Source organism: Ixodes scapularis, unplaced genomic scaffold, assembly GCF_016920785.2.
Source record: "Ixodes scapularis isolate PalLabHiFi unplaced genomic scaffold, ASM1692078v2 PGA_scaffold3__209_contigs__length_174095766, whole genome shotgun sequence".
Lineage (NCBI taxonomy): Eukaryota > Metazoa > Arthropoda > Arachnida > Ixodida > Ixodidae > Ixodes > Ixodes scapularis.
The window spans coordinates 119467910-119484389 of record NW_024609868.1 but is presented as its reverse complement, the minus strand read 5'-3'; the positions used below and the strand labels follow the sequence as shown (position 1 = coordinate 119484389).

At 46.1% G+C, this 16480-nt stretch overlaps 1 protein-coding gene across 1 annotated transcript in view; it reads right to left on the bottom strand.

Annotated features, from left to right (window-relative positions):
- Positions 1-815: 815 nt before the first annotated feature.
- Positions 816-16480, bottom strand: part of LOC115308401 (valine--tRNA ligase) — a 59750-nt gene continuing 44085 nt past the window's right edge. The window contains exons 20-26 of the mRNA XM_029966300.2: positions 15381-15508; positions 14730-14885; positions 13149-13355; positions 7767-7878; positions 7302-7474; positions 1773-1922; positions 816-940 (exon numbers count right to left, since the gene is read on the bottom strand). Of these exons, the coding sequence (XP_029822160.1) occupies positions 872-940; positions 1773-1922; positions 7302-7474; positions 7767-7878; positions 13149-13355; positions 14730-14885; positions 15381-15508 (995 nt within the window). The 3' untranslated portion in view covers positions 816-871. The remainder of the gene's footprint in view (positions 941-1772; positions 1923-7301; positions 7475-7766; positions 7879-13148; positions 13356-14729; positions 14886-15380; positions 15509-16480) is intronic.

Sequence of the window (16480 nt, the reverse complement as noted above, 5' to 3'; positions counted from 1 at the left end):
GCGAGGTCCACAAGACGCTACCACAGCACTGCATGAAAAACTTGGGACTGAAGCAATTCCTTTCTTGCCCACAGGATGCATTTAAGCTAATACAAGTATTAAAATCAAGAAATTAAATGCACTCGGGTGGAGTGGAGACTTAATACCTCACATTTCTACCACCTTTCAAAAAAACAAAACAGTGATACTACTGCATACCACAGGTAAACAAAAAGAACATAATAAATGAAGCGAAGAAAGATCTGCGACTATACTCGGCATCGACTACTTTGTGCGCTACATTGCCAGGGCTAGCATAGCTTCCATGGTACTGCAGCCCCGCACTCTTGCGAGAGCACGTGACTCTGTCTCGCGTCTCAAGTGCCGTTCGCACACTTGCAACAGGGTACGACCAAGAGAGACAAGACCGGTTTTTAAGCCTCTTGCAACGGCGTAGAACCTGCTCCGCAGCAGCGCATCTGGTCTTCCACCGTCACAAGAGGCTTAAAATCCAGTCTTGTCTCTCTTGGTCGTACTCGGTTGCAAGTGTGGGAACGATGCTTCATTTGTATGTGCCCGCGCAACTAACTCTGATAGAGTTGGAGGACTGTGGAAGCTACGCTAGCCTTAACAACGTAGCACAAAATGGTTGACGCCAAGTGTAAAACTGGCAGCAAGCCAAACCGGAGTGTTTTTTATTTTGCCGATTTTGTTGGCATTTTTTTTACTATTTAGGTATGTCACAATGGGCCATCTTAACCATGTCAGGCAGTGACCTCTTCAAAGAGGAATGAGACAATAGCAGAATTCAATGTGAGAAAGAAAGTCACCAAAAACGAAGGTTAAAAAATTTATAGTTTATATTATCAGAGTAGAGATCCAAGCATTGTATTCAGTCCATGAGCTTCAGGGTAGAAATAGACTCCACAATCCTCGCTAGCTCTCCTTCAACTTGCTGAACCTGCAAAACAAACAAAAAGAATGATGTGCACAGTCAAAGGTAGGCTTTGCACCAAGTGACTCCTTAATTCATCACCTTACATGGCCCCATGTAAAATATACATGGGAAAGCCAAAGTGCACCATTCCTTTTGCCATTAACTCCTCATTGGCAGAGAAGGGGTCACACGCATAAAAATTATCCGAAGCACTTGCGAGGATAACTTTCGTCCTATGTACAGTAGCTCGATACCAGAGTCAGAAGTTATTTGCCAAAAATAGTTGTGGCCAAAGCTGCCCGGTATCTACTTAACCCAGCACTTCGAGAGCAAAAGCAAGGTCAATCACAAATGGAGATTAGGAAAGAACAGAATGTGCGGTCCAATTACGAGCGGCCTAATGACTTCTTCCCGAGATTGCAGTCACCATCAGCAACACCTCTAGAGCTGGATTTGGATCATTGCAAGATCCAATATGCCTCTCACGGATCAAGCTGAGATTTCATCACTAGGCAGTTTGTCCGCTAACGCGAGCAAACAACGGGGTCTGTCTGCCATGAAGTGCCACTTGCAGATGTAAACGAAACAAGAAAACACTACATCGTCTGCTAGGAACTGAGTGCCATGGCAAGTTGACATCGGATGCAGTCTGAAGATGTGATTGTCTGCCATTTCACGTTGGAAGCGATCGATAACTCTTGATTCCTTTGCGAATCTCAAGTCGTTCCGCCGCTTTGCGTCAGCCGACATCAGCCGGTGGATGAATGAAAAAATACTCCCAACCGTGATAACTGAAATAAGTACACTGACCTGACAGAGCATACAAAACAAATTCATTGGACCCCCCCAGGCTCACCTTCTCGTCGTTGGCTGCCTGCACAGCGGGGGGCACCTTGGTGGAGTAGTCTGAGGCCGCCATGGCCGCCCTCAGCTTCGTCAGCTGTGCTTGCAGCTTCTCCTCTTTCTGCTGCATGCGCTCTATCTCCTTGGCCGGGTCTACCACTCCCTGCGTCGTGCAGAAAAAGCAATGCCGTCTGTGCTACGTCGCTTCTCTACAGCTTGAGAGCCCAAATGCTCTTGTCGTCATCATCGCACTCCAGTAAAATCGCAAGCAAGGAAATGATATAGTCCATGGTATCTCTAACTGTTTTCCTGGGAACAGAGGAGTTTTCTTAGAGTGGCAGTCCTTTGAGCCGCCCAAATTCCTCGGCAGATCGCCACACTAAAACATTTTTCCAGATTATTATTTATTTATTTTTGCCGATACTGAGGCTTTCCATTGAGAGCCAATGCAGGAGTGGGATCAATGGCAATATGCAGAGAAAATAAATGTGAGCAATTAAAAAGTGGTTTAAGAAAGTTTGTTGTTAAGGGCAGCGGTGAAATTTTCGATGAAAGAAAGCGCTGGAAAATTAATACTTAAAAACATTGTTTTAAATTTGTGTTGCTTTATAGTTCTGGTGTGATTGATCCTGGTTGATCCAGTGGATGAAAAGGTGATATAATTTTTAACATTAAAAAACCGTCAACACTAGTTTAACGAGATTTTAGGCGCAGTGAGCCGCTAAATTGACCACACACCAAATATTCTCAGCTTTCTTCCTACAATGTACGCCGCACGACACTACTGCATAAACACAACGTCGAAGCTCTTCTGAATTTTACTTCGAAAGGGCATTGGCAGGTGCCATATTTTACCGCTTAGGTTAGTACACCAAATGAGCATTTACAAACAACACTAGTGGTCTTGATAACAAGCTCTCAGCATTAAAGAAAAGAAGAAAAAAAAGATTGTTTGTTTGCAGTGTTGTATTCTGCACATTACTGTTAGTGAAGTGTAAAACTCTTCAAACATTTTCGCTATAAGAATGTAGGAAGAGGAAGGTGATCTTCAATTGCGACTCAAGGTAGCCAGGAGTTCTCCAAACTCAAGTTCGCAGTGTGGCTGCTCCGGTATATCTCAGAAAACACGTGGAAGCAAAACAAGTTTGCTTCTGCTGGAATTCAGGGCTCCAGTGACGACCATCATTGCAAGGAGTGGATGGCTTTACTTTGGAAGTGACTTTGGAAGGCTTTACTTTGGAAGCTGTATGTCACTGATCCCCGACAGAGGAAATGTATAGACCCGTATCTCAATGTAACTGGAAAAAAACCAAAAAACAAAGGCTGCTAGGACTGAATATAAATAAGTTACCTATTGTTAAATTTTAGGTTCATAGGTTGAAGTATAGGGTGATTGAAATAACCAGGCTCGGTCTGAAATGGGCTCTAAAAATCGGCACTGCACGTAGCAATCTAGATTTTGCGTCAAGGGTGTATTTCACAGGTCCGTGTTTTCTTATAAAATTACAAAGTGTAGCTCCCTTTCTGTAAGAAATTGGGCCAAAAAACTTGCCACAGATAATGGCGGACGGTGATGCAGATGACCGGGTTGAGTGGCGGGGCACGTTCGCCACATGCATTTATAGATGGTGCTAGCTCCTTATCGAGACTGCTCGCGACCACTGTGATCTACTAAAATTAACATAATCTTTTGTAGTGTACCCTTGGTTTAAAAATAGATACGGACAATAAAAACAAAACTTGAAGTTAAAAAAAAAGAAAAAAAAGAGGTTGCATAACGATGGCGTTCTTGCTGCCGACGAATTTCGTCTGTGTGTCGTCTGCTTTCTTTCGCTGGTTGACTACACCTTCCGACGCTGCTCCCGACGCCATCTTTCAATATGTGCACCAAGCGTCGCCGCCTGCCGTCGATCTTCGCAAGTTTTTGGAACGCAGCTCTTAGGTGCCTGCTTCCAGGTCGAGCGGAGTTGCTGTTGCCGTCGGCGCAATTGCACGTTGCATTATGGGACGTTTCCCATAATGACATCACACATGACGTCAAGATCACGAAGGTAAAATTTTCCCGCTAAATTTGTTGGGAAATTTTTTCGCTAAATTTGGCGGGAAAGCTTTTCCACTAAATTTAGTGGGGAAACAGTCCCGCTAAATTTGTCGGGAAATTTTTCTGCTAAATTTAGAAGAGAAATGTTCCCGCTAAATTTAGCAGAAAACTTTCCAGCCAAATATGGCCGAATATACACGTGACGCCACACAGCCCGGGAAAATTTTACCGCTAAATTTAGTGAAAAAATTTCCTGCCATATTTAGCTGGAAAATTTTACCCTCGTGATGTAACACGTGACATCATCTGAATGAATGTGATGTCACGTGAAATCAAACGAAAAAACTTTTCCGTCAATTTAAAACCTCAATGAGGTTGCAGTATTGAATAAATAAATAAATAATAAATTTAGCGCAAAAATTTCCTCGCTATATTTAGTGGGGAAATGGGCAACACATGACCTCAACACCAATTCAGTTTCCCCGCTAAGTTTAGCGGGAAATTTTTCGCTCAATTTCCCGCTAAATTTAGCGAAAATTTCCCGCTAAATTGGAGGGGAGCAGGAGAGTAGGAGGGGAAGGGGAGGAGGGACATGCCCTCCCTCCATACCCTCCCCACCTCCTTCTCAAGAGCTGCACTCTAATTTGGCATTACAGAAAATTGTAAATCTCTTTTAATGTTTTTGGCTCTATTTCTTACAGGAAGAGAGCTAAGCTTTGTAATTTCACAAAAAAAAAAAAAAGACCGGTGAAATACGTTTTTGACGAAAAGATCAGATTGCTACGGGCAGGTGCCAATTTTTACGGCACATTTTAGATCGAGCTTGGTTATTTCAGTATACAGGATGTTTCTTTTCAGTCTTAACAGGTTCGTTTATAAAAAAAAGGCGTGAAATCTACACTAAAGTTTGTGCACAGAGTCATACGGCCAGGGGGACATAATATAGGATGCCAACAGTAATGATCAGTCAGCTCATTAACTGAAATATATTAAATAACATATTAATTAATGACTATAAACATGTATGGTTCTAATCATAAACTTCCCGAGTGAAATCGAAAACCACTAAAACAGTCAATATTAGAAAGACTTGGAGCACATGGAAAGCACGGTAGAGCGCTAAACTTGGGATATTATGTCCTCCTGGCCGTACAACTCACTTGCACAAACCAGATTAGTGTGGCTTTCGAGGATTTTTTTTAAAACAAAGTTGCTAAGCTTAAAATCATATTTTTTTTTTATTACCCGAAACGATTGAAAACGATGCTGGGACATTACCCTCAAAATTTGAAACTTCGGAATTCAGCATTTGTGAAGTAAAAAACAACTTCCAAATGCTGAATTCGAAGTTCCCGCACAATCGGCGCCGGTGCGTTGACGTCAAATATTGCGGAGTCCTGAGAGTCCACTTTCTTTCACAACTCCTTGCTGTTGTCATCACGACCCAAAGCGAGGAGGAAAGGAGCGAGCACCGGCGAACTGGTTTTGAGCGGTGTTGCCTGTTTTCCGTAGGAGGATACAAATCCAGGAGGCGGCACCACAACGGACTCCGATTTTTGGTATTTCAAAAAGAAGGGCCGTAGTGCGTTCGCAATTGCATTAAAAAACATGTTTTACGATTGCCGTTATTAAATATTATAAAAATGTCACCTACAAAGCTTCTAAATTTCATGATTCTTGACGTCACGAATCAAAAGAAGCGACAAGGCGAAAAGCGAGAGAGCACAACGCCAAAAATAAAAAGGCGCGCGCGCCTCTCAGTGTTCCTTTAAAAAGAAACACCCTGTATAATAAATGCCAAAGAGATTAAGCGAGATAAAGAGATATTTCTAACAAGTTGGGCTGGTTGGTCGGAAGAGTTTTTTTGTCCGTTCCTTCTTCTAATACTACATTTCCTTCGTCCCATTTTTTTACTTGAGATATTTTCACACCTTTTGATGTGTTGGGTCTTAAGGCCCAACTACATAGAGCGCGTTTCATGTGCTTCCCCGACGTCAGCGTCTGCACACGCCTGACGAGGAAGAAAGCAGCCAACCCCACGGAGACACGCTACCAGCCGGCATCGGATGGATGGTAATGGCTATACCCTTTTTAACAAGTGGCAGCTTGCGCCACCTAGCCTAACATTTCGTCATTCCTTCTATTTTAAAATTTTTTATATATTTTGTTCTAACACTACCCTCCCCCTCCCTCTTTTAAAGTGTTTCCATTGCTTATTTTTATCTGTATTTATTTTTCCCCTCCCTAGGTCTTTTTCACCAATTTTCCAATCTCCTCTTATACTCTATTTCACCTTATGATGTACCGCAGGAGGTGCTAAAAGCGCAAGCTCCTTGCTCTGGGCACATCTCGGCGGCACAAGCCCTCGTGCATTAGGGGCAGCTGCCAACGCTACGAGCTCGTGCTTCTGGCCTTCGCTGCGGTACAACATAAGGTGAAACAGAGTATAGTTACTGCAATTCTTTCCCTATCCATCCATCTATGTCCGGAAAACCCAGTACCCCCTCCAAATCTGTAGTCATCCCCCCAGGGAGGGTGGGACGAAGCCCCCTGCACCCTAAAATTACATGTTCTATAGTTTCCCTCTCACGTTTGCATATGTCGCATAGACTGTCTATTTCCTGGAATTTAGCCCTATATGTTTTTGTTCTTAGCACATCTGTTCTAGCTTCAAACAGCAATGAGATCCCCAATGAATTATCATACAACTGTTCCTTCTTTATTTCTTGTTTCTTTGTTCTGTATATTGTTAAAGCTGATTTCCCTTGCCTTCTCTCTTCCCACAATTTCCTCTCTGTTTCCTTTACTCCCTTTTCTACTGATATCCTCTGACCTGCCCCATCTCGTTGAATGTATTTAGATCTCAGTTTGCAGGTTCGCAAGCTGAGATATCCATAAGAGCGCTGTGCAGTGTTGCCAGATCGACTAACCCTCAAACACCAAAATACCGGAAACAACCACCTGGTAAGGCTGTATTCGTGCTGGACAAAAAGGTTATATTTAAAAGTTACACAGTATCTCTTCTTTTAATTTTACCCCGAAGAAAAAGTGCCAATCTCAAAAAAATCAAATACCTTGCTGCTTTGGCTGCGCGGAAACTAAACTTAAAATGTTCCAGCAAAGGTCGCACCTGGCCTCACATCCACCATGCGCGACTCTGATTGATCCTTGCCTGGCAAGCCATGGCGACGCCAAGATGTGGTCGGGACAGAAGTTGGCTCGGCCCACTCAAGGTGTGGCTGGGCCTTCGACCATTTTGGAGTACCAATCAAAAGCGAAGCAGTCTGGTATCGATTGGACACATGAACTTTAAAAAAAAAACATAATTTTTCTAGAGAGAAAGGGTGCAATAACCGTACTGCTAAATACTATGGTACTACATAAAAAAAGCTCTCTGGTTGTTCCACTGAAACCAGGGCAGTAGCTTTGAACTAAAATGTGGCAAACGCTCTGGCTGGAAAGCCTGAGAGAGCATAGTCTGGTGGAGCTGGTGACTCCCACCTTGAGCATGAGGTAGGCTTGGCAGGAGTCCGAAATGGTGGTCATGGCACAGCCAGCCGGCACCGCAGCGCCGTCTTCCAGCAGCTCCACCTCAGAGGAGCAGGTGAGGGCGGCAATCACTCCGCCCAAGGACGAGATGATCTCCCTCCCGCTGCCGCTGCACTTGGCATACACTGCGTGCACAGAGTGGAGAGAACTTAGCGAGCGAGAAAGTAGCGTCTGCTGCAGTCTATCCCAAGGTGAAATGGGGTGCATGTAATTAGGGAACTTTATTCGTGCCATAAAATATGGAGCAGGTGCCAACCCAGAATTAGGAGATGATCTTGCAAAGCTGGGGGATGGGCGCTTGTTAAGTTAGGTTGGATTTAGGCTGGGTAGAGGAAAATTTAGGTTAGGGTAAGTTACTGAAGGAACCAACATGGCATGCCGGACACCCCAGAAAGACGGAACATTTGTGGCACTCACAGTGCACCTTGTTTTTGGTGAGGTTGTAGTCAGCCCTGAGGGAGCGCACCTTGTGCACAAGGTCTTGCATGAACGTGATCCCTTTCTCCAGAGACTCGTCCCTTGGAGGAAACTGGCAATTGAGGAAATGAAAACAAAAAGTGAATAAGACTGACAGAAGACAGCTGCGTCAGTACCGTCGTCATCTCAAGTCTGTTGGCTGTGCGAGTGCTTTCTTGCTTTCATAGACATCAAGGGTTCAGGCTTCTAGCTGTTACAACAAACAGGCAATGCGACAGGTAATGTTCAATTCAAACATGGGGGGCTCACACTAGTGAAGTGTGACTCTGTGTTTGAGAGAAATGACATGCAATCAAAAGGAACACTCAACCAAAAACTGAACAAAATTTTAAGACAAGTTACTCAAAGAATAAACAGAGAGACAGACACAACGACACATCTTTCGAATAAAAGATGTGTCATTATCCTTTCAGCAGCACATATTTCTACCAACGTGCTCACCTTCTAAACAAAATCTTAAGGATCCTCAAAATCCAAAAAGCTATTGCTAAAAATCTGCATTTGCATATTGATCTATCCATTAAATCGTCACAAGCGGAATTGCATTTTATAAAGGACACTACAGACACCAATTCCAGCCTAAGCCTTCTATTTGTTTGTCTTGTGCTTTACTGGTTGCAGTGTATCAATGTTTTTCCCCATGTACACAGACTAATTTGTGTATTGCCGTTGCTCGTGGCGATGCCACATTGTTTTGCAGCACCCCATGTATTCACATATGGCGTTGTTACTGCTTTATGCTCTCGTGTTATGTACCCCTCCCCTTATGTAATGCCCTCAACGAGGGCCTTTAAGGGAACTTGAATAAATAAATAAGCATGTGATGCCGGTCCTAGCACCATTACTATGTCTTCCTATTAAAAAATTGTTCATTTCTTTTCTTGCCGGAGCCTGCTGCACAGGTCTTTGGCAGTCGGCCAACTCTTTTTCACCGTAGCATAGGACACTCTGCCACGGTCACTGGTGAAATCATAGCTTCATTAAAAGTGCAATTCTGCATTAATAAAGCATGTGTGAACTACTACACTTGTGAACAAAATCTGACAAGGGCATGAACACTTAGGCACATCTCCCATCTTCCCTAGAAAGTTAGTGCGGTAGTACTCTATAAGGCTTGCACAGACCTCACATCAGCCACCATTGCGGTGACTTTGCTGCTGAGCGCAAACTCGATGCAACATAAATTTCACACCACAGAATTTGTTTTTTTCGGCACAATAAGAGGGAATGACCACCAGCCAGGTGCGATGCACGCCCTGTGCAAGCTGTGTACTTGTTTTTATGTGTTAATTTTTTTCACAATGCCGGCAGTGAGACCAGAGCAGGTGTCGTAACGGCAAACTCGGTTCACGTAAAGCAGGATGCTGCCAGTGAGTCGAAGATACCTCGATTCTCTGCAACACGGCTTATTTTATGCGGAAAATATGCTAATATTTACCAAGGGCCCTCAGAACAGCACTTTTGATAAATATAGTTCATGCTTAAAAAGACAAAAACAGCAAAAAATGTTAGCCAAGATCTTTTTCTTCTTGCATTGTGAACACTATCAATGAATGATCACTATGCACTTCAAATTTCTGTACCCACATCACCAGATTTTTTTATTGTGTTTCTTACAAAGTTGTCTTGAGGAAAAGCTCGCCGAGATTCAATACTTCTGCTGAGACCGGTTATAACGAAGTCAATGGGAATCATAAATTAATTTACTATATTTGCTTCTTTGTTATATATGGACTCCATGAAAGTAACACGGCAAAAAAAAGTGGAAGCCGTTTACAACTCCCTGTTACACCGAATTAGAGCGCAGCTCTTGAGGAGGAGGAGGGAAGGGTACTCGGGGGGGGGGGGCACGTGACCTTGGGGGTTCACGTGACGATGCCGATGATGTCATCAGTGACAATGACGATGCGGACACCGATGACGTCATCAGCGATGATGACGATGACGATGCGGATGTCGGTGACGTCATTCGTGATGATGGCGATGACGATGCGGATGCCGGTGACGTCATCCGTGATGATGACGATGACGATGCGGATGCCGGTGACGTGATCAGCGATGATGACGTCATCAGTGACGATGACGTCATCGGGGAGGTCACGTGACCTCGGCAGGGGGGTCACGTGACCCTGGGGGTGGTCACGTGACCTCGGGGGGTGCCACGTGACTTCGGGGGGGGTCACGTGACCTCGGGGTGACCTTGGGGGTCGCGTGACCTTGGAATGACCTTGGGGGCCGCGTGACCTTGGGGTGACCTTGGTGACGGCGACGCCGCTCAAGCCGGGAACGGGCCCCTAAGAGCTGCACTCTAAAAAGATAACACAAGCTGTCACGGGCACATGTTTATCGTACCTGCAGAAAGTGCTCAAGGTTTCCCTGCACGCACTTCCTGCTAGATTGGAGCTGCTTCTTGCCAACTGCGAGAAGAAGTTCCGATCTAAGAAAGATCTTGGGAGCTAAGTACAGACCCTGTCAATAGCTGCGATGGCTGCCGCGAAGGACACCGGCAGCGAAGCGGCATTCTTTATATTTAATGTTCACTTCGTCGAGGATGGCACGCTTTTGTTTCAAGGAGACTGCCTTCCTCTTCCCCATTGAGGTGCCGGTGGTGCTGGCATTCGGCATCGCTAAGTGGCAATGACTTGCTGAATCGGTGCTTGAGCGAAGTTCGACTTTCGCGCGCAGAGAGTGACCACACCGACCAGCGACGATGACACAGAACACGAAGCAAACGAAGTAGTGCGCACGGCACCAGGCTCGCACTCAAGTTTGTGTTTTGTCGGTACAGAGCACCTAGATTTAAGAGAGGGGGCAGCTGCTCCATAGGGGTCACATGGTTTGTGGATCGCGTTTGCAGAACTAGCTGCAGCCTGCAAGGAGTCAAAAGTGTTCACCATCTGCAAACGTCTCCACCTCTCCACCCGGTTTCCTCGCCAAGCTGGCCACGTGACAGCCCAACGCAGGCACACTTGAGCCAATCTGCCTAGGAGGCGTCCGCCATTAAATTTCAAATGCTCTCCCCCAGTTGAAGTTGTTCTCTTTCTAAACTTTAAGCTCTCTTCATGGGTACGTCATAGCTAGGGCTCTAAACGCCCCTAACGGCATGCCACGATGGCTTCTTTGCGTTCGATGCAAAAAAGCCGCTTCCCAGATAAGGAGCAGGGAGCAGACGACGATGCAGAAGCTGCCGCCAGCAGCCTTCATAGCATCGTCTGCTGGCCGTTCTGGGTAACTACTCGACCGCAGCAGCAAACTGCGGCTGTCTGCAACTTGGTAAACTTTCTGAATCTAATTATTATTGCAAAAGCATTAGCTGTCTCATGGAGCAAGCAGACATCATCAGTTCGAAGAGCAAAAACGGCTCTCAGTTTCCGTGATCCCAATAGGAGCGATTCGCCTTCGGTTCCGTTGGCTGGCGCGTCGACGGGGCTTCCATTGGCCGCTGTGCCATAACCTCCGAGATCCCGAAGCGCGCGCGCGCTAGTATGCAGCAGACGACAAAGAAAGCGGACAAGCAGCTTGCATGCTTTCGCATTCACAACTCATAAGAAATGCATAGGTGCACCTCGAGCTTTTTTTTCAATTATCACAAAATTTTTCTTCGCTATATCCGTAGGAGCTGCTAAATTTCCTTTGCTAAGAACAGACACAAATAAGTAAAAAAGTGCAAATGGGAATTGGAAATCATGACTGCTTTGCTTTAGCCAACAATTCACTATACCGACTTCATTATAAGCGGGCGCAACAGTACTAGGAAAATACAAGGCGACATTTGTTTCAGCTTCAGCCCCTGATGTATGATATCTTCCTAAAATGCAGCACATACACCACTCATTTATGGAAGAGAGATGCAGCAGAAGGCTCTCATACTTTTCAAATAACCATAACTGATTATATGAGGAAACATTATAACAAGCTCCAAACTGACTTACAAGGCACCACAAACGAGCTTGTCAGAAAAGGTGTTTGTTACACTCTCAATAAGAGTGCAGAGTCTGGCAGTCATATTATTAATAACATCGCCTTGACATATGATGGAACAGATTTGTAGTGCATTCACCGAGTTTGGGAGCTTCTGTGTATCGCTGTCGGCGAAAGCGGTGGTGCTCTCGTCCTGGGCATCTTTTGTTGTGCCAATGCGAGGACAACAACTTGACGAAGTGCACTAATTTATTCTACGTAGTGTCGGGGGTGGCTAGCAGAGGCCAGCAGGCTCTAGTGGCCAAGCGCTACCCGCTTCCACACCGGAAGTAACAATGAGCAGCATCCAGCAGCCCTACCCCCTTCACCTCTGACAGCACTAAGGAGCCGGTGTGACTAGACAAATTTGAAGATTTATGCTCGTGTCCTCAGAAAAAGAAGGCAAGAAGTGCCGTGCCAATCAAAGCTTCACTTCATTGCATGGGAAGAAGAGCGAAAGAAGCCCTGAAGACGGTTAACCTCACCGAAACAGACACCGAGTTTAAAACGTGCAGACTTAATGAATGCGAGGTCCGTAATAAATGCATGTGTGTGTTTATCACAAGACTGCATCACAGGTACTTTTCATCATCTTTTCACAATCTTTAAAGAAGAAATATAGCTCAAATGTGCAGATGAGTGTATGTGATCAAATGGGAATACAGAGGACAGAAAGACACCAAATTATTTCAATGCCTTTCTACCTTTATATCCAGTCAATCAGTATGGCTCAATTAATTTATCTTTACACATTAATTATACGTTTGTAGTAAACATGTGTGTTTATTACGCACATGTTGTGGCCCATAATTGTGGCTCAAACGACCAGAGAAAATCGAGGCCCTTTGTTACACCAAGTTCAAGAGAGCCTGTAAATACCTGCCCCATCTGTAGTTGTCCACGCTCGTTTATACTGTACAGATTACTTTGGAGAATAAGCACAATACTATTTCTTGTATTTATCTCATCCATAAATTTTAGGCCCAATTATTTAGCTGCTTATTTTCCGCAAACACTCTGCCCTAAACACTACCATACTCACAAAAGAAAAGCAAAACAAAGGAGAGGGTCGAATGAAGACACTGCACATATCACAGAGAAAAAAAAGAGGTAAACTTTCATATGTATGCATAGCCATCCAAAAAAGAAAAAAGTTTCCTTTCTTAAGAAAAACAAAAAAAGCCAAAGCCAAACGCTATCTGAATGTGATGTAAGCTAAACAAACTAGAACGCCCAAAGCGTGTCGCTGCTTCATTACGCCGCCGAGCACAAGAAAATGCATTTTTACGGGAGGGTAACACATCATTCTAGCCCACTGCACAAAATGAATGAAGAATGGAGTGCTTCGTCTCTTTCCCCTACCTCTGTCACTTCAGGGTACCTGTCGACGCAGATGCTGGGAGCCAGCGAAGCCGACCGCCTCGGCAGCCGCTGGTAGAGCTCCTCGGTAAGGAAGGGCATAAGGGGGTGCAGCAGACGCAGCCCAGCGTGCAGGCACGTCAGCAGCACCTCCGAGGAGACCACCTTTGCCTCCGCGTCACTGCCTTGGAACACAGGCTTCAGGGATTCCTGCAGATGGTTGTTGCAAGGGGCTGGTGCGGTCAAACAAGTCTCTGACGAAATATAAATTCTCGAGACCGTCTTGACGCTTGTGGTGACCGAAACCTTTCTGCAAGATTGAGACAAATTGGTACAGTCTACCCGTGGCACGGAGAAAATGTCACGTTCGATGGCAACTGCGATTAACATGCCTCAATTGAAAACAGTGTTGTCTGCTTTCGACCGAGTTTTGTCGTCTGCTAGCTTCGCCTGCATCAGAAGATAGTGGCACAAGCATAGCCCTCAGTTAACTCTCGCCTGTGTTGCTGTGAGCCACTGACAATGTCAAGGGTGGTCTCATTTTATACAGGAACGTAGCTATGCCTTGAAATTTCAGGAGGTAAAATGCACCATTAAGATACACCTTTAATAAAAATTCGAGATTGCTATGGGTAGGCGCTGAGTTTTAGGGCCAATTTTAGATCGAGCCCCGGGAATCATAACACCATATACATATATTTTAAACTTGCTAGTTGGTGCAACGTGCTTTCAGACGGTGAGAACAGCACACACAGAAGACAGCTACGAAAGAAATAAAACTGCGCAGACAATCGCGCGACGTGATGCGAAAGGGCAGCGTCAGCTTGTGCAACATTTAGATGACGTTGCGTCCTGATTGACTGGAAATTCTGGCGATGCTGCACCGCACGGCATCTCGTGTAAACTCAGCTGATCACACACAAAGTGGCTAGCACCAAACATCGCTGACGCGCCGCACAAATTGCTTGGTCGCAACAGCGTGCCAATTCCTCGCTCGGTAAGGCTCTCTTCTACGTGCCGCTTCATGTTGACACGCAGCATGATATTGACGTCAAATGCGTTCCATCCTAACGCCCAGGGTGAGACTGTCGGCGTCTACACGTCGATAGCAGTCTCTCCCACGGGTGCGTTTACGCCGTCGAGCAGCTGCCGCTTGCTCCGGCAAGTGCTTTGGCCACCCGATTCTTGCACGCAAAGACTTGGAGCGCTGAGGGCACGGGCAACCGAAGGTGAAAAGGACCGGGTGGCGAGGAGCGCGATCAGATGAACCCCGGAGCAATCGCGATTGGCCGAACGCACTGCGCCTCCACCGCGACTATTATCGGCTAAAGGGCGAGGATATCGCTGATGTACTTGCCCTCTGCCAGTGTCAAAGCCACCCGGGATAATTGCACACATGCTACATTCATTTTTGGCAACAGGACCCAGTATGATGAGCTGGGCACAGCTGACGCAGTAGAAAGCCCACATATGCCGCTGTGTGTGTGCTCCTTTCCTTGGTGGTCACCTTTTGTGCGCACCATTCTCACTACAAGTTCATTGGCAAGCGGTTTGAATCGGTGCTCAAACTGCCGGGCACCTCACCAAGTAGACGTCGCACAGCTCGTACAGCCAGAAGCTGTAGATGGCGGTGGTGACCTGGGGGAAGTCGTAGGCCTCCAGCCCCGCATTGCAAGTCTCCGTGGCGGCCGCCAGTCGAGAGAGGATCCAGCGGTCCATCGGAGACTCCTTCCCAGAGACCTGGAAGAGGTGCACAAAGAGAACGGAATTTAATGTTGCCAATGCAACAGACAGGTCATGACTGGGGTTCCGTATTTTCAGGGTCTATTTTTCTTTAAATTGGGAAGTGTTTTCCTGGGAAAGGGGGGGGGGGGGGGTTGTACTGCAGATGCAGTGTTTTCTGGTGATGGATAAAAAAAAAAGATAATTTATCGAGGCTTATGTCGTAGGAAACGGGACATGCTCGGGAGATTCCTCAACCTGCAGGGAACTTGCATGTGACCCAAATACCACTAGGCTCAAGGTTTTCGCAAACAGAGTGGGCTGAAAACCACCTAAATCTTAGTTTTACATACCAGTGAGATAGTAAAAAGTGTGCTGACAGGTGGGCCATTCTAGAGGATTTTTTAGTGTTCATTCGTAGCAGGCACAGACCACGCAACAGAAACCCGCCACAAGAAAGAAGGCTCTCTCGTGAAACGAAGCAGTAGGATAGAATACAAGGGCCCAACTCACTGCTGCCACTTCCTTAGGCTTGAAGTCCTCCCCGATGGACATAAGGGCAAAGCGGGTGGCATTCCAGATCTTGTTGCAGAAGTGCCGGTAACCCTCGACGCGGTTGATGTCCATGTTGATGTCACGGCCTGCAGATTGGATCCAAACAAAGGACACAAAAGTATGCGGTGAGAAATTTTGACTATTACACTTTGTACAATCCCACGATGGACTGCCGGGGGCGCTACAAGTCATCAAAGTCAATTGATCGCTGTGCAAAAGGCTGCCCTGACAGGACACAGAAGATGCCGCACACGGCAAAAAAACGGGCGCCTTTTTCGCCCACATTGTAAAAGAAGCAAAAGCAATAGCTGCACGTCGCTGTGTACATGCATCCGCCTTGTCCTGTCATAGCTCGGGATCCTCAATGTGAGCGCGATGCTGGTCGCAATATGCAAAAGCCAGCCGTTCCCTCCGCGCTCACTCCTGGGAGGGAGTACGACCTTGGCTCGGCAACACTATTAGGACGCCTGTGGCAGTGATGACACAAGCGGAGGCGCAGGTTTCCTCGATGTTGTTGAGCCGTGAAAGGAGGGGGTAATGTTAGCATTCAGCGAAGAGTGCAGAGGAGGATGCATGTAAAGAAAGCAGGTAAAGCTTTGCGGGGATGGCGGGTGAAAGGCGAGGAGTTTTGGCAGAATATATTTTATGTTTCGAGTTGCGTTCGAGAAGTAGAGATGTTACAGTGAAATCGAATACAATGAAAGTTTCTAAAACCCTCCAACATTACGCGTAGCAACTGGATACTGCCAAAGTGGGATTTCGCATAACGCGAGTAATGCTTGAAAACGCCCGTTTTGAAGTTATTGTTAGCAGACGACAAGGGAAGATGCTCTGCCGACGCTTCCTCGTCGTTGCGCCGTTTTTGGCGGGTTGTCGGAGCTCTTCTCTTTCCTTTTCGCACGGCGCAAGCAATGGGAACACCAGACCTCTCTCCTCGCGCCACGAGCGGAGAGAACTGTTTTTCATCTCTGCTGTGACGACAGACAACAAACGCTGACACCGAAATTCCTGAATAGTGTCACCTCTAAAGCTATAGTTCTAAAACGCAGCTGCATCTC